The sequence below is a fragment of the Falco peregrinus genome, chromosome 3 (assembly GCF_023634155.1).
Source record: "Falco peregrinus isolate bFalPer1 chromosome 3, bFalPer1.pri, whole genome shotgun sequence".
Classification (NCBI taxonomy): domain Eukaryota; kingdom Metazoa; phylum Chordata; class Aves; order Falconiformes; family Falconidae; genus Falco; species Falco peregrinus.
In genome coordinates this window covers 20,447,552-20,469,251 of record NC_073723.1, presented here as the reverse complement: position 1 = coordinate 20,469,251, position 21,700 = coordinate 20,447,552, and the positions used below count along the sequence as shown (strand labels likewise).

At 40.9% G+C, this 21,700-nt stretch overlaps 1 protein-coding gene across 4 annotated transcripts in view; it reads left to right on the top strand.

Moving 5' to 3' along the window:
- Positions 1–207: 207 nt before the first annotated feature.
- COL14A1 (collagen type XIV alpha 1 chain) overlaps positions 208–21,700 on the top strand; it is a 123,730-nt gene continuing 102,237 nt past the window's right edge. For 3 of the 4 annotated variants that reach the window (XM_055800416.1, XM_055800414.1, XM_055800417.1), the window contains exons 1-5: positions 442–614; positions 4,293–4,414; positions 10,063–10,179; positions 11,280–11,423; positions 14,688–14,774. In XM_055800416.1, coding sequence (XP_055656391.1) covers positions 4,327–4,414; positions 10,063–10,179; positions 11,280–11,423; positions 14,688–14,774 — 436 coding nt within the window. In that variant the 5' untranslated portion in view covers positions 442–614; positions 4,293–4,326. Of the gene's footprint in view, positions 228–441; positions 615–4,292; positions 4,415–10,062; positions 10,180–11,279; positions 11,424–14,687; positions 14,775–21,700 lie in introns of those variants that run through there. The other variant, XM_055800415.1, reaches the window with a different exon arrangement.

Genomic DNA, 21,700 nt, shown 5'->3' with positions numbered 1-21,700 from the left:
AACGTGCATATGTACTACGACGCTTTTAATCAAGGTTTATACTAAGCCAGACTAGTGCTTGAACACTTTAATATAAATATTTCCCCGATGAATCATTAATCCACACACCGCATTACACGGCACCGGGGGATACTCCCATTCCAAGCCGTACTGCGGAGTAGGCACCTTCTAAATCATTGAAAACGAAGCGAGCGAGGGACTTAGAGGAGAGGAACATGAGTTAGAAGGTAAAAAAAACAGAAGAAAGAGGACACCGCCATGCACAGCACCTGCCCCGCCCCGCCCGCCTCCCCGCGCACCTGGCCGCGCCCCCGCCGCGGAGGTCGGGCTCGGGGGCGGGGGGCTGGAGCTCAGGCACCGCTCATGCCTTTTTTTTTTTTTTTTCCTCTCCCTCCTTTATTTTTTTTTTCCTCCCCCCTTCTTTCCACCTTCTGCTCTATAATTGCCCGCCTCCTTTCGCTCCCCTTTCGCCTTATCAGATGCGGCGCAGCGAGGGGAAGAGCGGCCAGAGGGGAGGGAAGCGGCTCTCCCGCAGCCGTCTCAGCACCCGCAGCCACGCGTGAAAGCGAGCGGCGCACGCCCCGCCGGCGGCTCCCCCGCTGATGCCCGCACAGGTCGGTGTGAGCTCCGCGTCCTCTCCTTCGAGAGCTGGGGCGAGGCGGGCGGGGGGTCAGCGGCGGCAGCGCCTCCCGCCCACCTGCCCGGCCACCCCCGCGGCGGCCCGAGGGGAGCCCCGGCGGGGGAGCTGGCCGAGGCAGGAGGCGGAAGGGTGGTGGGGAGGGGGGAGCCCCTTAGAAACTCCCGTGAAAGCCTTACTTCTAAAAAACAACAACTAAAATATAACCGGTCACGCTTTAAAACGGAGGCACGCTTTACAACGTCTCCTCACGGCCGGCGGGTGTTACCGCGGGTGGCTGCCCGGGCAGGCGAGCCCGCCCCCGAGCCGCCGCTCCCCGCCGGCGTGGGGTTCCCGGCGGGCAGCCCCTGCGTCTCGCCTCAGCTCGGCGGAGGCAACGCGCTCCCCCGCTGACCCTTTAACTTGCGGGGTGGGGGACCTGGCTCGCAAACGGGAGGCCCGTGGGCAGTGCGTGGCGGCGGGGCGTCAGGAGCGGCTGGAGCCGTGTTGCGAGGGCTGTGGAGAGGCGAACGAAACGCGCCTGCCGGGTCGTGGCACCGCCGGCGGCTCTGCCGGAGCCGGGACGGCGTCTCAGCCTCGCCGCCGGCCCCTCTGCCGCTTTCCCGCCCTTCCCGTGTGGGGGCGGCGGCCATGGCGGCGGGCCCGGCGGCTCCCTCGAGGCCGCGGCGGTGCCGGGGCAGGTTGCGCTCTTCTCTTCGCCCCGCGGATCGTCGCCCCGGGGAACGTGTGACTGTCCCCAGGCAGCGGGGTGGACGCCGGGCCACGCTGCTCCGTGACGACCCGCCGAGATGGGAGAAGAAACCCAGTTCCCACTCAGAAGGGCAGCACGAAGCCGCCGGCCGTGGGGAGGGGTGGCAGGGCTGTGCCGAGGCACCTCTGCCTCTCCGCCTGGGCTGGCCGCGCTCTGCGCAGCGCGGGGGTGTGTGTCCCGTTTCTGCCGGGCTGGGAGGCCTTGGAGGCAGGCTGTTCCCTCAGGAGCAGGTGCCCTGTCGCCCAAGGCCGGCGCAGAGGCCCCAGGCAGGCAGGCAGGCAGGCGTCCTGGAGCCCGCCGGGGAGAGGAGCTGTGAGCACCCAGGGGAGCGGGACTCGCCTCACGGGCAGGCCTCCCTGCTTGGCCGCGTTTGGCCTCTGCTGCCAGGGCTAGTCTGTCCAATAATTTTTACAAATAGTTAATAAAGAGCAGGATCAATAAGATATTTCTTCTTATTCCCAGATGATGTCAGCCACAAGGTGGCCGCAGACCAGTGGTTACCTTGCCTAGTTAGCTGAACCTTGAAGTGCAGGTCAGAGCAGAGGTGACCTTGTGCCTAGTTTATACAGCACCAGCTGTATGTATCCCAATGAACCACCTCTGCGCAATGACTTTTCTCTAAAAGCATCTGTAAAGAGTGTTTCTATGCAGGATTACCCATCGGTTAGTATTCATAGCTCTTATTTGGGAGGAGGGTTTATATCAAACCTAGCAGACAGGGAACCATCACCGTGAGTGAATAATTTAATGTCTAGGTTATTATGTGGAAAGATTTGCACATCATCAATGGTGACTGCATTGAAGAATGAGTTGTACACTCTTCTTTGAAGAGTCTATGTTTAGTTGCTCTGGGTTGTTCCTGAGTGAAGGGAGAAGCATCAATGCCCATTGTGAGATGCACAAGGGGTGAATTTCAGACTGTTTAAGACCTAACTCTTCGTTTTTCCTGTTGCCTATCACTAGGCAACTGTCTGCCGACTCTGCTGACTCACATGGATCCGATCCTTGGGTGTCTGGCACTTTGTTTTTATGTAGTAGGAAGCCTGTGCACTTTGCTTGGGTTTCTGAATTCCATCTGGAGGATGTGTCCTAAGAACTGGGCATAGCAATACCTGTTTCTGGCACACATCTGTGTTATTGGATCTAGCTGTTTGCCTCTGTCTTGAGAGATCTATACTGTAAAATATAGATTTGTAATATATATTTAATTCGTGTGAAATTTGTTGATAATTTGGCTAAAACCTAGGTAACATCCTGTGGGGATGGAATTCACAGTGTTTAAGACTCCTATATATTTCTAGGTAGCATATCACACATTCATGACTGGGATTTGCAACAGCAGACCTACCAAGTCCTGGGATAATTATGGCAAATCATAAATACTTGAAGAGAAAAAGAGATGTAGGTCTTGTCCAGTTATCTGTTTAATAATAGTTGAGGTACTTTAGTTTGCCTTTTATATTAGATAGTAGTTGTACCACTTGCTTTGTGCCTTCTTCAGAAGACAGTGAAAGCATGGAAGGCAAATTCGATTATGGTATGTTGGGAATGTTTGAGAAAGTGACACAGGAGGTAAATGAGAGGGACCTGCAACACGGAAATATGTAAACCAAAATTTACCAAAGTAAACCTTCAAATGCTGACTCTTTGGTGACAGAAAGAAATCTACTATTAATTATCTTAATCTAATTCGCCTGTAAAACGCTAACAGGAGAGGGCAGCAAAAATTCTTCTTCCTGGCCCGGAAAATCAGCTAAAACCAGTGCAGTAAAGTTGAGCGATAAACAAACATTTATAAGCACATTATTATGAACATGTTGATATATCTTGAGAGGTGCTTCTATATCTGTTGAATAATTGTACTGGAAAGCGTTAAAGGCCAAGTTCAGATAAGGAATTTTGTACTGTTCTTAACCTAGCTTCTGTGGACAGATAAATTACCCATTCTGGAACTTGTTCTTTGGCACCAGAATTGCTTCCTGTAGCCCAGCTAGTTCACCTAGGACTACCTTGAGCATTCATGTAACAGAGCTGCACTCTGAAGTGTTGAGGTTCCTAACTGATTGGAGTAAATATTTTTGACCATGCTATTACCTACAAATAGAATTAGTGCTTATTCAGCTGATATGCTGCGTGTCTTCTGAGCTGTGTCTGCTTTAGTCACATTAAGTGACAGGTAGTACAACAGAAAGAGCAGAATCTTTTGAGTAAGATGGAAAAAGGAAAAATAGAGTAGGCTGTAGAGGACAGTGAGAAGAGGACTTGTGTTTCCTCCGAACCAATTTCTGTGTTTTTTGACAACTGATGTGCAAAATTGCTTAGTTGAACTGATCAATGATTATTTCACTGGAGTTATTGAGTACGTCTATTTGCTGTTTTATGGTAGGCTTGCAGGGCAATTCTCATCTCATTTTTTTTTAATTACAGAATCCTGAAATACATAATTTCACACCCCATTCTGGATGCTTTCTGAATAAGAAGTAGATGACTGGTTTAGTCCTACTTTGGTATTGAGAGCTTCAGAGTTCTCTACCAGAGGCATCTTCATTAGGTGCTTGCAACACTGGATTGTGTAGAGATGCCCGTTTTAGCTTGTTATGCATAGCACGCTCTACTCCTAGTGCTCATGTATGCTTAAAGGTTTTTTCTTTACATGGGTTGAATTTTCAGAACTGTTGAGTAGCCCAAATGAGGTTCTTTGTCCCTTTCAGGTAAAATATGTTTTGGTTATAAAGCTGCTGTCAGAATGAAATCTTGGCTTCACTGATGTCTATAAATTCCTAATATTTTTTAAATGGAATCCAGATTTTGCCCACACTTCTCATTAAGGTGGATACTTTATCTTTGCAGGTTTAATAAGTTTTTGGGTTTTTTTGTTTTCTTTTTTCTCCTATGTGTTTTCAGACCTGCTGATACTGTGTGTATTGAGGGGAGGAAGATGCTTTGTCGGTATGAGATACAGAGCTATCTCCTCTTGGCTTTTTTAACTGTCGCAGTTTTCTTCATCAATGATGCCCAGGGCCAAGGTAAGTCATGATTAAAAAGCTGGAGCTTTTCACTCTTATGTGCAGAAATAGACTTTCTTATTCCAAATGCAAGTGTTACTTCCCTCTTAGTAGGATGTGGATCCGGTACTACTGAAATGAAGCCGAAGTTTTGCTGCTGATCTTGGGGTGGGGGGAGTAGATTTGTGTGCGCTTTGACCCTAGTATCTCAAGTAGCGTAAATCTTTTGGCAAATACAGATGTCTCAAAATAAGTTATACAAAAGTGATTTTTTTTTTTACCCATATTTACATGGAAGTACTGATTAGAAATTGTTGTGACTGTTCTCTAAATAATAAGTTTGAAGGACCAGCTATGATATTAAGCTTGTATGAAATGTGTATTTTTTTCTTTGTTGGAACAGTAGCTGTTGTAACACTTACATCATTCAGTATTGCACAGGACTGTTAAATGTCACAGACTACTTCTGCAGCTTTTGAAAAAAAAAATTCCTTTGTGGGTATTAAAAGATACTGCTGAGATTGTTAGGCTTAAATGCTTGTTGGATCGTATTGACAGTGGCTTGACTTCTAGAGAAAATTTATCCTATTGCTTGGGGAAGAAGGGAGGCAGAATGCCAATGAGTTCTTATGATTTCTAAAGAAAGACATTTCTCTCAACTTTATATTTATGTAAGCCCTTTGATATGAGACTGCATAGGCATAACTGGGAGCAGAATTGATCCTGGGGCTCTTCTAAAGCATCTTGTATAATGCATTATTCATGAGCACATTCAGAGATTAGTGGCAACCTGAGGCTTTCCAGGTTCTGGTAAATGCAAGTAGCAGTGCTGTCCGGTCTGCGTGGCACTCAAGTGCTGGGGAAGCATACCATCTCGGATACTTGGGAATCTACGAGTGTTTTACAAGCCTCTCCCAGAACTTAGGGACATATGTAAGCAGTAATATTTAATGTGGGCGATGTGAGGTGAATGAAGAAATACATGTTCCCAATGTTCAACACATCAATTCTGGTCAGAAATGAGGTCCAGAATATTTGTGACTTAATGAGCCAATAAAGCAAAGCATATGTTTAGTCCTCTCTGTATTTCAGTCCTAATACATATGGTTAAGATTTGCAAAACAGGATTGGGGATTGAGATCCATCTCCAGAAAGTTTTACAAAATTCCTTGAGCTTGGAAAACCATACTCTTCCCCCACTCTTTTTTTTTTAACTTGGATTTTATCAGCCATATGTAAGGGAGAAAACTCTCAAACTATTAATAGAATGAAATGAAGGTCAGGATTTTTTCTACAGTCATCACACCAGCAGAAGCTAGAGTTGATGTACTGGATGAATAAAGAACAATACTTCCCTTGTTCTTATACTCTTTCAGCAAGCATCAGCTGCTGAATGCTGTCAGCGGTGTGATACTAAGCTAAGTGGACTATTGCCTTGGCCCAAAATGGCCGTCATATTATTCAATGAGGTGATAGGAAGTCTCTATTCCATGTTCGCAGAATAAAAATATCTCTTGCTACACTTAAAGTAAGGAGATGTTTCTCAAATCCTTTCTTTTCTCAAGGTTGCCACCCCTTGCAGTAAACTTTTCATTCAGCTGGCCAGCTATTTACAATTTAATACAGAGCTAACAGTATGTTTGTCTGTTTTAAGAAACCGTGCACTCTGCCAAGGTGTACGGAGAGCTGGTATTAGTTGCAGTTTGTGTTTCCTTCCTTTGGCAAAGATGTTCAGGTAAAGGTGTGTAATGTGACTTCTTGGAAAGGACGCTATATTTGGGAGACTGAAGTCAACACGCCTGAAGCTACAACTTATTCCTTCAACTGAGGAGCTATCTGCATTGAGCTACATGGTTTCATGTCATTTATTGCTTGAATGCCTTATAAACCACACAGCGCCATTCAGTTTTTACTCAACAATTATTCTTTCATCACTGCTGTTTCATCCTCATTCAGCATAATGTCACATAAACAACAGCTTTTGTCTACTTATATTCTTATATAGTACACAAAAATAGTGCTGGGCAAGAAAAAGACACTAGAATTTTCCATTTATTCATAAAGAAACTTGCTTTAAGAATTTTCCTTCTGTATTTAAAGTTGGAAACTTTTCTTTGTGTAGCAATAATTTCCATGTGTTACTAATGTAATTGGTAAGTAATTGCAGTACATATTAACTTGGTCAATTCTTATGACGAAAGGAAATTGGAAGCCACAAGGTTTAGTTAGTATGCAGTCTTAGACTATTGGATGTCTTGGAGAGCTGCACATACGCAGTTTACGGTATTCTTCCTTTCCATTGAGATAACTGAATAGTTCAAAACACTCTTTCCCTAGTTGTCCACAATAGTCATGTATTTGGAGCGCTAATTTACCTGGTGGTATAAACCAAAGTCTTGAACTTGTCTGTAGCTTTCTTTTGGGTGACTGCTCTAATGTTGCTGACGGCCATTCTCTTTTGCATTCCTGTAAAACCACTTAACAAGCTCTAGCTACTGATTTTTATCAGTTAACTGACTCAGCTTGGATTAATTTTTTTCCCTTTCTGCAAGAAGTGAGATTTTGTTCCACAGACAATAAAGGTCCAAAGAAATAAAGATACCCTCCTCAGGTTGGTGAATGCGTAGTAATTCCCATCAATATTTTGTTGTCTGTTCCAGTGTTAGATTTTTAACTTCCTTAGCTATATGTACTTTTCTATGCCAGAACATTAGTCTTTGCACAACTAAGACACAGTCGAGTATCTGTCTGGTGAATAATTCTTTTCTTCCTGATGGTTAATTGCTGTGTGGGAATGTCTGTTCCCTTGCACTGCCACCTTTGATACAAAAAGCACCCAGTGAAAATTGACTAGTTATGTAAAGACTATTCTGGCACAACTCTTCTAGTCTTTCACATTGTAACTCTGTAGTAAACAGAAAAACTTCTGGTGATTGTGTCCTTCTTTGCTTGTAAGATCTGTGATTGTTTTTTAGGGGCTCCCAAAATTTACCTGGTTTGGTGATGGCTAATAGCAATTATGTCAGAATTATGCTTCTTTGTTAGAAGGTGCTTCCATAAATGGTTAAGCTGAAAGTAAGATGGAATGGAATGACAGCAGAAAGGAGATGGCAGAGAAAATTAACTCTGCAATTCTAAGACATGATTATTGTGTCAATTCTTGGTGTTACTTTGTTGCTGTCTGCTTTGCCTTATAATCCCCATACGAATTTACCATTTAATCTTGGTAAAATGTGCAGCGTTTTTACACTTGCATACTGTCATTGTTCAAAAGTTTGCTATTCTGTAGACCAAATAAATAACAAAAGGAACTGCATAGTTTGCAAATGTCTAGGTATGATTTGTCACTCTTAATCCATTCAGCCCCAATTCATTGCGGTTTATGTATCGCTCAAAGACAGAATGACTCTTGAGAATGAATTAAAAGCTGTAATCCATAACTACAGTCTGCTTGGCTTTCAAAACTTTTTTGCCATAGTCTCTGTCATTTTTTTACAATTACAGCATGCTGAATGTTCTTGCAGAAACCTGCCCAGCCAAACCTTTTGCAATACGAGGGCCAAATTTTCAAAGAACTGATTTCGCATTTGCAGTGATTCCTGCACACGCTCTTGCTTGCAGCCTCTCTTTCTCTAAACTTCAGGGAGGTGACAGGCAGTCTGAAAACAAGGTCTGATAAGGTTGTGCCCAGCAACTGGAGAAATGCATTGTTTGGGTGTAAGCCCTGTGCTGTGAAACAGGAGATTTTAGTGTATGGAACTGGTGCGCTGCCTGCTGTTTCTGTCCCCTTGCCTCTCTTCTTGAGCTTGTTCTCTGAAGTTTTTGAGAATGTGTAGGTGTTTCTAAGCTGGTTTTGGTGCTTATGTACTCTCTTTTCTGTGTTCTGGTGTGAACTCCCTCAAGGCAGAGAACTGCATAACCTGCCTTTAGTCTGGCAAAACTGTCCCTTATGAATTGAGGGGCTGGATGCAAGGGAACACACTTCTTGTATTAAACCTTCAGATTTTTAATTCTAAGACCCAAAATGTTTTTAATGGTAGATGACATGAAAAAAACACCACCCCAAATCTCAAAAAAACCTACAGCCTGCCTCTTTCTTTTATTTCTTCCCCCAGGCTGTTGGAAAAATAAGCATGTAGGAAAAAGTAATCAGTTCAGGACAGGTCTTTGGCTGCTGCTAGTGCCAGAGCTGCATTGACTGTAGCAGGTCAAATGAAGAGGCCAGAGACTGTTGGCTAGCACATTCTGCCTGTTGACTCAGATGCTCCATATGTTGTAATCCTTAAATCTCAGAAATGTCATGAGAGCTGTTGGTTAATTATATCTAGTGGACCAACAAACCATGCGCATGAGCCTAGTCAATTAAGAGCTATCTTGGGCCCTGGGGAAAAGAAATTTTCACTTCCCCCCTTCACACATTTTCCCTTATTTTATAGACTTAGTAACAGAAACCTTAAGGGTGGTAGTTGCAGAGACATGGAAAGTGAAGGAGACAGTTCAGAGGGTTGTGGAGGTAGTGGGAAGAGGAGGGTAAGATTGATGGAGGTGTGTGTTAGGTTTTTCTAGCCCTTTCTGTTGGTCAGCATCTGGGTAGCTTCCCTGGCTGCATTTCTCTCTAGATCATTCAGTTCTGTGAGCCAAACCCTATTTAAATGTCTGAAGGTTTCCTGTTATTGGCAGCCTTGGATACCATGGGCTGCACAACTAGCAGCTCTGCTTCAGTTGTTTGCTGTGAAGCAGGTGTGTGGCTCCCTGAAGCAAAGCGGCAATGCCATGTAGAGTGTTGTCCAGCACCAGTGGAGCTTGCCTGAGCAAAAGGATGCAAAGCTGTAAAAAAATAGTTTATGAGCATAGACACAAAGTTGCTGATATTGCAGTAACATAGGGTGGCTTTTCCGTTTGTTGCTCTGTGCATTGCTTCACTGAAGTACCACCTCTTTCTGAATCATGTCATACTTTTTCTCATTTCACCTGCTGCTTCTGTTTGAAACCTAGGTGATGGTACAATATAAATAGAAGCCAGATTTGCTTACCCTCCAGATTGCCCTTGTCTAAATCTTGACTTGCCTGTGCATGCCTGCTAGTCTTGCTGAGACTGAAGCAGTGCTTGCAGCTGGGCAAGTCTGTGTGCTGCTTAGGCCAGGTTTGCAAATTGGGCAGCTGATGTTCCCTCTGCCTTGTGCATATCTATCTTTCCTCTTGGTTTTTGTGTCTTCAACAAGGCTTTGAAAATTTGGCCCTGAGTGACCTTAAATGTGGGGAAACGCCCATGATAATGCAAGGTAAAGGAGGCTAGGTAATGCATATTGTCAGGGTAAGCAAGGAGAGCAATTTTAATTCCCATATATTAACAAAGAGCATTTTTATTACCAGCTTTGCCTGCTAAACTAGAGTCTTAACATCTAACACTGTTTGTCTTCCCGTCCTCTGCTGTTAGGTTGTTAGTTTGTTTCTATAAAGGGATAAATAAAAGGTATGTCTGAAGTAGTGCACCTGGGGATGTCATTTTACAAACTAATAAACTGATATTTGTGACATTTTAAATAACTTGCATCCTTTATCATTAAAATTTTGTGTTGTCTTCCTATATGTGTTTATTTTTGTTTGTTTAAAATTGGTGGTTGCTTTTTATTTGAATTTAAAATGTTGTTTTCTTTCCCCACTTGCAGTGTCCCCACCAACAAGACTAAGATACAATGTAGTCAGTCCTGACAGTGTACAGATCTCTTGGAAAGCCCCAAAAGGGCAATTCACTGGGTATAAGCTTCTTGTCACTCCAAGTTCAGGTAAAACAAAAGTCTCTCTGTTCTGTTTTAAGGTGAAAGGACTGTCTTTCTAAGGCTGAACAGCTTTTCAGAGGCTAGTGTCATCCTTCAGGGCTAAGGAACTCCGAGCAAGCTGTGGCTAACAGAGTATTGGCTGGTCAACAGAAGAGAGAAATTGATCTCGTGGGGGGTGGTCATAAGCATAGAATATGGAAATTGAATGCTTGAGGTAGTAGAAGTGGGTGGGTGCTAGTTATGCTCCATATGTAGTTCTTGGGAATTGTTGCTGATCATCTGTCTCTACCTTTCTTCCAGTGGGGTGTAAGGAAATTCAGGAAGTGTTCAAGGGAGAACATAGGAACCCTATTTCAGCCAAAGCTTTGAGGTGGATCTCCCTGGGCCTTCTCCTATACTGAGCTCCCAAGAAAAGACCAAAAAGATTTTAGACTAAAAATAACCCCAAAACCTTTTAAAATTTTTTTGAATGAAAACTTGAAACATAAAGATAGGCAACAACGTGGCTGTGTCAGGCTACCTGTGTAGAGGTACTACTGTACATACTTGAATTTAGACAATGATACACTTTTAACACATAGCTAAAATACATCTTTGTACATATTATTATACAATCTTTATGTATACATAGAAATGTGTACTATTTGTATTTATACATGAGAATTTCCTTGCCTGAAGGAAGTGGGCAAAGAGGGTATTCAGAGCTGATGTGGGTACAGTGGGGTCAGAACTGGCAGCCACTCACAGAGCAGTGTCAAAGCCTGTAGGTGTAATGTTACCAAACTTGACAGCTTTTTGTCAAATGTTTATTTTTTTTTTCTTTATGAATAGTTTTGCTGGACACATTGGCTATTCCATGAGGCCCAGACAAAAGGCTGACCGATTGACCTTAGAGTGTTTCTACCTAAGAAAATTGGTCCCTGTCTTTGGTTAGGCTGCCTGACTTCTTGGTTTTCCAGGATGCCCTCTGGTCTGGCTGTATGGATAATCTAAAAAGTGGTAACACTTGGGTCATTCTAGAGCTTGATGTAGTTCTAAGTCATTACATTTACTGTGCTGTAAGAAAAGCAAACAAAGTTATTTGTGGGTTTTTTTCTGTCTTACAGGTGGGAAAACCAATCAATTAATTCTTCAAAACACTGCAACCAAAGCAATTATTCAAGGTCTTATTCCAGATCAAAACTATGCCCTTCAGATCATTGCATTCAGTGAAGACAAGGAGAGTAAGCCAGCGCAAGGCCAGTTCAGAAGTATGTGTCTTTTCATGCCTGACATGCAGAATTTATCAGATATTTAATGTAGCATATGAAATTGTAACAAAGTCTAACACTAAGTGGGACAATGGAAAAACAGGTTCCTCTGTGGTGGAAGGCTAACCAGAGCCACAGATTTTAACTGGTACATACACAGCTGGAGGCCTGAATTGATCCAGTCGCTCTTGCACAGGAGTTTCTTGCTTTGGGCTATCTTTGTCTGCATTGGTTTGGAATCCCTTTCTTCCCCGTTCCATTATGAAATTAACCAGTATCTCATGGAAAAGAATCTTCAGTGAGTGGAAACCAGAAGGGAAGCACTATATTCTGATACTTTAAAAATTTCCTGCCCTTCGTTCAGCTTTTTATTAAAACATTCTTATAGCTGTGCCAACTGGCAACTAGTTGATAGTTCAATGATACTATGAAAGGCTGAATTCTTAATGATCTTCAGCTGTAAAATATGTTTACAAATCACACTTAAGACTTTTTTATCTGACCTACACACACTCTTAATATCTATGTCATAGTGATATACATGTCTTAGCTAATTTGTCTTGATCTGCATCTTAAACAGTTCAGTTAAATATGATCAGTGGCGATTTGGTTGATAAAGACAAAAATGTGACAATTTGATAAAGACAAAAAAAGTCTGGGAGTATGGTTGAAAGCCTACTGAATTCCCTTGACACTGAATATTTCTCACTGCCATTGCTAAAACACCTTTCTCTTGGAACCAGCACAAGATAAAATATACTGGTTACTTGATGTGGTTTGTGTCAAAGTCTTTCTAGCTTTTCCTCACTGCAACTCTGTGTTTACTACTTTAAGTTCTATCCCGGTTAGGAAACCCACAAAACCACAGGTTACTTTAGCATTAAAGAGCAGCCCACAGAAATCTACACCAAATTCTATAATTAAGTGTGGCTGTTTTTTAAACTGCCTCTATTCTTCAGGAAAAGTAGAGCTGGCAACTTGATTTAAGAATATGAGGGTTATGTTTTATTTAGTAAATTCTTTCTTTGTGACAGGTGAAATCATGTGGTACTTAATGAGGCTGGAGTTTCATTTGACAATATGATGCCTTGTATGAGTAAAACCAGATAGGGCATGTATTCAAATCCTCTTTTGCTCTCCTGTATTCTATGGGTTTTTTCCACTTCTCTGACAAATGGTCAATAATTCTTGAGATGAAAAAAGGTCAAACATATACAAAGCTTGGAGAATATCTTCTGGTTTAGTACATTGGAAATATGTTTTTAATGCTGCTGAGTTGTAATTGATGTATAAAGAATTCTCAAGCCTACAATAAAATTTTATTGTTAAAAGAATATTCCTCTTTATATTGCCAGGTATACTTTCCTATTCTAGTGCTAGTATGTTCTTATTCTAGTACACAGTATGTAGTTAACAAAGATCACTGGGGAATTTTTTCCTTTTAAAACGCAGCTGTAAAAACATGTACTACATCAGCTTTTTGTCAGTGTAAATATCTAGTAAAACTGGTGTCTTCTTGTCTCTTCTTCCGATGTGGTTACAATTCTGACCATTAGAAATAGCTTTCTCAAATCCAGAAATCTCTGTCAGGACGTGATCAGCTTGTCTTCTATGAGCATTTTCAGACTTCTGTTCGGTTTCTCTGAAGACTTGCCACTCAACAGCACTAACATTAGAGGCCATCAAGCAGCTTCTTAGCTTGCTCATAGCCTTTTCTCAAAGGAATGCTCTTAGAAGGCTAAACAATGGCATTCTTTTATACTAGCATTATTCTGGTAATTTCACTTCTCTTATTTTAGTTGGAGTCTAATTTAGGTAAGGGTTAAACTCAGCCTTCTGAGTAAGACCTGGTATTATCGTAGCTTTTATCTGTAACCCAGCTAATAAGCAAGGTCTACCTTGGTAGAAGCTGACTCCTCAGTAAGCTTGTGGACCTGAATTTGCTTCTGAATCAGTTTTACAACTGTTTGCTAAGGATGCAGATGATGTACAGGTACACGTGCTGTGTTAATAAGGAGAGGAGACAAACTTCAAGTTTTTCACCAGTTTTCTTACCTCTGTACCTGGAGTGCGAGAGCTGTAGGTCCTGCAGAAGATTATCGCACTGAGGAGGTCACGCTCAGATGTTTGGCAGTGGCTTGTTGTCTTTCTAAGACCTTAGGATGGTCTTGTGATTATATTTTGCATTGGAACTTAGAGCGGTCTTGACAGTTTCAGATATTCCATGTACTGTTGAGTAGATCAGTGAAATCCATTTGACTTTGCTTCCACTTCTATAAAACAGAATACTTGTATTGCCTATTTTATATTATATGTTTCAAGATTCAAACAACCTTCTTTCACACTCTCGCAATGTTTTCTGAAGGATATAGCACAGAGAGGCTGTGATCCTGGCTAAGGGTCAGTGTCTGCCTGGATGAACGTCAGTCATAATCCTGCTCTACATAAACTGAAGTTTTTAATTTGAGCAGAATTTTGTTTTCTATGAAAGATATTCTCTGGTTCATTCCTTTAAGCTGTTCCTGGCCATTGTAGACAGCTGAGACACTGACACCAATAAGTGTTCTAAGAAAATTCTGAAAGGATTTCTTTTTTTTCAAATACGTGACTTTTGCAATGATTTTGCCAGAATTTTTCAGACTGAGTAGAGTGATACTGGCTACTAATGTAATATTAGGAATTGCTAATCAAGCTGGATTCTGCTTGGCTGTTATGAGAGATTTGGGACATCATAAGGGAGGTATCCCACCCACTTGTGGGACAGGAAACTGTTGAATTCTGAACTTTGGAGTAACTTTGCTCTCATGGGAGTATCTGGTGCCCTGAACACAGATTTGGGCATGGGATCTAAGCTGATTCTTTGAAGAGAATAATGTAACAGCTGGCTTATGTGCTTTTTTGTTGAATGACTTGGAGTGGAACTCTGATGCTGGACTTTCCCCAGCTAGTTTTGCCAATTTTCTGGACTATATTTCCAGTGCTGGTTCTTGTCAGCGTGGGCTTAGGTGCTGATGTCACTGTATTTGGACTCTCCTGTGTGAGGAGAGTCACTTTTGAGAATTTTAATGATGATAGGATGGGGAAAGATTTATAAAAAGTATAAACCCAAAGGGAGGGAGGGAAAACCCTGTAACAGTCACTTGTTACTTAAACATATGGCAACATGTTGCATTGGACTTCTTTATCTGTAAGAAGAAATTTACATGCTTCTGACTGCACTGTGTCTAGTTTAATTGATTATTTCCCCCTCCTTTTGCTTTTCAGTTAAAGATATAGAGAGAAGAAAGGAAACAAGTAAATCCAAGGTGAAGGATCCAGAAAAAACAAATGCGAGTAAACCAGCTCCAGAAGGTCAGATCATACACATATGACTTGTGTGATATTCTGAAAATAATCAACTTTTTTTATTGAACTTGGCCATTGCATAGATTTTCTTTAAGTCAGTACTTCAAATCTGGTTCCCAGGGTTAAGTTAAACAAAAGGGAAAAAAATCAGTATTTTCAGTAATATTGGAGAGTTGCTGCAACAGAAGTATGGCTTTTAGTTCTGTGTTTTGCCTTACTACTTTATACAGTAAGCACTGAATACCACCATCAATAGCACAAAAGCAGTCTTTGAGCCTGCACTGAAAAATCATGTTGCCTGTTCTGGATACACTTTGAGTAGTAAAAGAATTGCATGCGCACGTGTGTGTATATACATAAAGATTTCATATCACCTTGGCTGCAAGACAGACTTGCAGTGTTAATTCCACTAAGGTCAAATTGGTATTATTGTATAATTATGTACATAATAACTTGATAACTTTGTCCCAATGTAAGCCATATATATGTGAAAACATTTTAAATATTTTAAGGGGAAAAAAAGGAATTCATTTTTTCTGGTTGCAAGGAACCAATCTTGTGGTGAAATGTGATACTGCTTGTCATGAGAAGCTTGCCTAGTATGGACAGTAAGATATATTTCAAGCTTAATATATAACTATTTCCTGTTATTCTAAAATTCAAATAGCATCTTCTTTATGAAGTAATTCCAACAGTAATTATTCTCGGCAGTTGTTATTTATGATGTACTGAACACGCACAGACAAGAATAGCTTGATATGACCTTAAATAGTCTCTCTGTGAATAAATTGTACAGTTTCAAGGATCCCACTTCTCCTGTCCCTGTTAGCTGTCTTCTGCTAATGCAAGTATCAAAGACCTCACCCAAAGCTCTTTGAAGCCCGTGCAATTCTTTCTCTCTTCAGTGGGTTTTACTTCTTACCATACATACTTGTGTCATGTTGTATTTATTAACACTATGCAAGTTTGTTTCCATGCAGCATTTCTCAAGCCAAAGCACCCTTGAATTCATCACACTGGCCGCGCTGGGGAAAATTTTAGCTTGTATTTACAACACTTAAAGAGGCCAGTTATACCTGCTAGTGTGTGATAGGGTAGTGGATAGATGATCTTTCTTTCATGTCTAGAGGAAGACTGAGTTGGAAGAAATGAGAGAACTAAAGAAGGAAAGTGTGATTTCTTTTCTTAATGAAGGACAAGTGATAAAAGTTGAAGGAGGGAAAACTGGGCCAGTAATAGGAAAATGTTGATTAAATGCAGACAGAGGAAAGTGTCTGCCAGACTGTGGGAGAGGATTTATGCTTATGTGGAGTAGGGGCAAAAATACAGTTGGCAAAAGGAGATTGGATCTGCAGTCTCTTCCTTTTTAGGATTCTTGTTTACTTGCAAAGTCTTTAGGTCAATTGCTTTCCTCCTCCCCAGACAGATTTTTATTCATCTAAACTTCTGCAGTCGTGTCAGGGCAGTTTGTATCAGGGCAAAATACACTTCCATTCAGCCCTTGTGAAAAGCTATTGCCTTACGCATACTGTAGTAGGTTTTACTAGAAAACTGGGGTATATATTTTAAAGAAAGGCAAAAATTACAAACTTCTTGACCATCAAAACTGACCAAAAAGAAAAAAAAGTTATGCTGTTTTTTTTGAATTCTTGATTTTTGTTTAGCCATATTCCCAACCCAGCTATATTTTAGTGTAAAGTAATAGACTTTTTTTCTTACTGTCTAGCTATTGCATATTTCTTCCCTTTGTGCAGTATAATGATTATTCAAAGTGATGGAGATTCCAACTGAATGACTTCAGTTGGAATGGGTGTAGGGTGAGAGTCCAAGCAAAAACGTACAGAAATAACAGCATCAGCAAAAAATGTGTAGTTGGGATAGAAGTGAATTCAGAACTGATACACAAAGAGTAATGGTATCAAAGCTTTCCTAGTTTAATATATGAAGACCATTCCACCTCAAAATGAAATTGGTTTAGAAAAAATAAGGAAGAATCTGTAGAAAAATGGATTAAAGAAATAAAAGCAAATTTTTATGGCAAACCCATGAAGAATAAATTGATCCTCTGCAGATGTTTGACATGAAATTATTTGAGTATGACCAAATGAATACAGGCCAGCAGTTAATTGGTTTCATAACACTTTAGTATATGGCTAGATTTGATGGATTTAATAGCAATCCTGGTACATTCTGTGGCTGTGTTATATCCTTGATCAAATTGTTAAGACCTTAGGAGTTAACAATACAAAAGAAATTATTAAGTAGTAGAATATCTTATCTGAAAACTAGTGCAATCTTTGCCCACAAAACAATTGAAAACAACTATTGTCTAGATTGATGGTGTTAGTGGTTGTGGCTTCTGCTCTTGTCTTGACTGAAAGAATAGCAATAGCCTGTTTCACCATTTCTGCAAGTATTGAGTCAAGTTTTGATCTAAGGAGGTGCCTTCTGTGAACATGTGCCTTACTCGTTACAGGAGGATGTTTATATAAGAAGAAACTAGAGTGTCTTTTTAAGCCTTAGAAAGACAAAGGTCATCAGTCATTCTCCTGCCTATGAGGAACTGTCTGGCAAAATTCGCCGGTGTGAATAATTGGACAGATTTGGCATGTAGTAGGCCAGAAAATCTGAAATCAGTGTTTTGGGACAAAGCTAATAAAACAGAGCAATACACTTGTCAGCATGCTTGAAAAAGCATGTGGACTTTGTCAATAATGCAAGGTCTAGTTTGTTATTATGATAACTCTTGTATCCTGCTGATTTTCCTGAAAGGGACAAAAGGCACATAATCATAGAAATCTGTTGTTTATAAATACTTAGCTAATATGCTTTCTTCAGGGTCACATAATAAACCCCAGAATTTTCACTTGCAATTTCAGTGGGGCAAAGATTTCAGCATAACCCTTCTACTCATGGAAACCAGCTCTTCACTAAGAAACACAAGATGGGTATCAGTATTAATGATTTGAAATGGTTTCAAAGCTTCTCATGCTTATTTTCATCTGTGGTTTGGAGGACTGATTCTGCAGTGCTGTCTGCTATTTGATTACCAACAGTCTGAGGCTCTGGGTAGTGCTTGGAGGTGTGGATGTCTTCTAAACTCCCAAATCTACCTTTTTCTTCTGTCCTTAAATTAGTTTGTATTGGGTTCACTCTGTTGTTATGGAACTCTGTCAGTGGCTTGTGTGGCTTGCTAGTAATTTTTCCAGCAGCTTCAGTAACCTAGATTAAAATTTTCCGTCTATTCTGTCCTGCCCATTCAAGTAGTTTGAAAAGATTTACTCCTTTCTTTCCTGCTCTAAGTACTATGCTCTTATCACAAACAAACCTCCAGTGTATATCTAGTAATGTCATTGTGCCAAATTAATTCAGGTTTAATGTCTATCAGTCATCCATCAAATCTTTATTTTATGTTTGATTTCCAGAAACTTTCTTTACTTCTGCACAACCACTTTCAAGTCTCCAGTCTCTGTTTTTCTAGATATTTCTATATTTTTCAGAGCCTGTTGGTTTTCAGCTTAGTGATTTATTGCTGCTCTGTGTGTTCATATTAATAATGTCAGAAGCCTTTTCTCTTTCTCTCTGTTGAGATAAAGCTCACAGACTCAGCTTCTTTCAGCACACACTGATATTTGAGTACTTGTACCCTGGCGCTTCTCCAACTCCCACATGTACAAAGCTCCTTTCTGTACAGTGACAGGGGTTAATATATTCTGTGCCTTCTCAGATTTTTTTACAGTTTCTCAGAGAGCTTCTATGAGTGATTCTCTAATCAAATACCTTTGGGGAGGGGAGAACCAGTGTTTTGACTATATCCTGTGACAAATATGCCAGAATATTTTGCTGTGTGTCCGAAATGTTCTTAGTCACCCATTTCAATAAAAACAAAATGTTGAAGGCCAGTTTCATTTTCTTGCTTTTGTGGGCTTTATTTTGAGGGTTTTTAGTTTAGTAGTATGGTGGCTTAGCCTAGGCTAGCAGCCAAACTCCCACCTAGCTGCTTGCTCACTCCCCTCCCCAGCAGGATGGAAAAGAAAAGAGGAAGAACAGGAATGAAAAAGCTTATGGGTTGAGATAAAGACAAGGAGACTGCTTACAAACTACCATGGAGTCAGCTGGGGGAAAATGTAATTTATTGCCAATTAAAATAATTAAAAAAAAAAAAAGCCAACGCGGGTAGTGGGAAACAAAACAGACAAACATTAAAATAACAGCTTTCTTCCCTGCTTTCCCAGGCTCAACTTGACCTCATTCCTCCTCCCGGACTCCTCCCTTGTTATCACTGCAGGTTACACTCAGTCCAAGTCCCTTCAGAGAGGCAGCAAGTGGTGCAAAAGTGGTTTTGAGGGGTTATGATCAAGAAACAGTGGTTTCTTGCTACCATTCTTTTCTTCTCTTGTATTTCTTCTCCAGTGTGTCCCCTTCACAGGCTGCAGGAAATATCTGCTCTACCATGGAGCACCTCCTCCTGCAATTGTGGGGTTCCCTCTGCTGTTTCTCATTCTTTCCCCCCACCCCAGCCTGGCATTTTCTACCCTTTCTTAAATGTTTTCCCAGAGGTGCCACCAGCTGTGCACAGGCACAGGGTGGCCCCTGGCCTCTTCTCAAAAAGGCCACCCCCGCAGCCTCCCTGCTACCAAATCTTGGTACAGACACACAATACAAGAGGCACTTTATTAGTGCTCTGCTAGCGTAAAGCATTCACACAGTCTTAGTTTGGGAACTCCCTTTTGTAAATCTCAAATTGGGATGATTTAGGACAGCATAGAGCATGTATGGACCAGATTTCTCTTCCGAATCAAGCTTTCACTGGATAAACCTTCTACAGACTGTAGACTCTTAAAATGATGAGAAATTATCTCCCATAAAAGATTGTGTGCTTTATGCACGATGTAATGTAGCAGTTACTTTCTCATCATAAAGTGCGTGTAATATAGTCATCTAGTAAGTATGACTTACTAGGGAGGTCAGAGGTTTTCATTGCACAGGAGAGAACATGCTGATTAGTTCAACCTTCCCAAATGAATATTGCATTTCATCCCTGGAGCAAGTCCATTAGGGCAGGTGTGGGTTTTTTTACTGATTCCTATGAAAATCTAGTGACACGTGGCCTAGTTAAAAAGCCTGAGAGTACTGCAGCTTTTTAAATCACTTGGATGCTTCTTTCTGATGGCGTCACCTTTACCACATGTCAGGAACCAAACTGGCAGAACATTACCCGAGCTGTCTGGGCCAGTGTGGGGCCACCTGGATGACCTGAGAAAGGGGCTATTGCTCCTCAGTTCCCTGCCCAAATGGAGTATGCAGGAGGAAGGTCTAGGATAAATCAACTGACAATAAAAGCTAGATGTGAGTTTCTCATTGTGGAAGGCTGAGACAAGCGGGTAGAAGTTTAGGAAAGAAAATTTATAACTAATCTGTTGGGCAACTTGGGAATGGAAAAATCAGGCACTGGGTAAGTAAAAAATAACGTAGAAATCGTAATGGGCCTCAGATATAGGAAAAAACTGCAGAAGCTCTTTTTAATGAACTGTGTAATGCCGTACCTTTTCTGCCACAAAGTGTAATAGGAAGGTGCAGATGCCAGGTTATACTGTTTGTGTGTAGGTAATATAGCATGAACTAATGTTGAAAACATTGAATAGTGACTTCATGTGTCTTGACTGATATTCCTGCATTTGTATATTAATCTAAATATAAACATTTTCAAGGAAAAGGTAAAAATGACCTGTAAGGATAAACAAATGTTTCCTTTGAAAGAATTTAGTATTATTAGTGACCTTTACTTGTGACCTTTAGTGAACATAATATTATTAGTATTTAATTATTATTATGCAAACAGACACATATACATACAAGTTATAACTATCGGGGAGAGTGGCTGCTCACTCAGAGTTCCCTCTGACACATGCCGATCCCATTCTCCTTTTTGTTTTTCTCACTACTCAGTGCTGCACAGAGAAGAGATTTGGTTGTATTGCACTAAATTTCAAGTTTTTAGCACTTTCAGGATTTAGTATCATAAAGTCTCCTGGAAAGAGATGTGAAGCCATCTGTCAGGTGATAATAGGAATAAGTATGCCTGTGGTTTCTTTCAGGTGAGCGTGCTTCGCCAGTGCTCTGAATCAGCAGAAACAATGTCACTGTGATGCTGGATTTCTTGTAGTTTTTCCTGTGAACACAACTTTCAGCTTCCTAGTCTATGTCTAGAAAATAGGTGGACCTCTCAGTTGCCTGCCAAACCTGTGTACACATATCTAAGTTATTCTGTTTTGTGGTGAGATAGTTTTTGATTTTTTTTTTCTTCCAAGTGCATTTTTTGTTACTAGCGATATTATTATTTGCATTATATCTACAATCTTTCAAGTGTAAATATTTCTGAATTATTGTTTTCATAATATTTTTTCTTCCAGTGCTATGTACGCTATCAAATAATGCAAAAGACTTGTAATTCCTCAAAATGACATGGTATACATGTCTGAGGTTTCTATTACAATAACCCTTGCAACAAGGTCACATCAGATAGCGATAGAAATGAGAGGTGCAGTAAACGTGAAAAATACACTGACTTGCTTTCTTCTTCCAATACTACTATCACCTTTGATGTGAATAAGCTTTGACATTCACTCTGTAGCTGTTGAATGGCACTATTTAAGCAGAGTAGGAAAAAATCTGCAGAGAGGTATATTAAGGTGCTATTCAGCAGAAGAGACTTAATTATCAAATGTATTAACTTGTCTGTTTAGTTAATGTCAGATGCTTCAGTAAGTATTACTAGACAGTGTGAAATGAGTGCTATGAGGTATTTGACTAAGCCACAGGAATGAATAACTTCTGAACTTCTGCTCTGTTGGCCATGTTTTATAGTTTTACTCACTCCATCCTGGCTAATGTAACTGCAAATGTTGGTTTTAGTCATGACGTTTTTATAT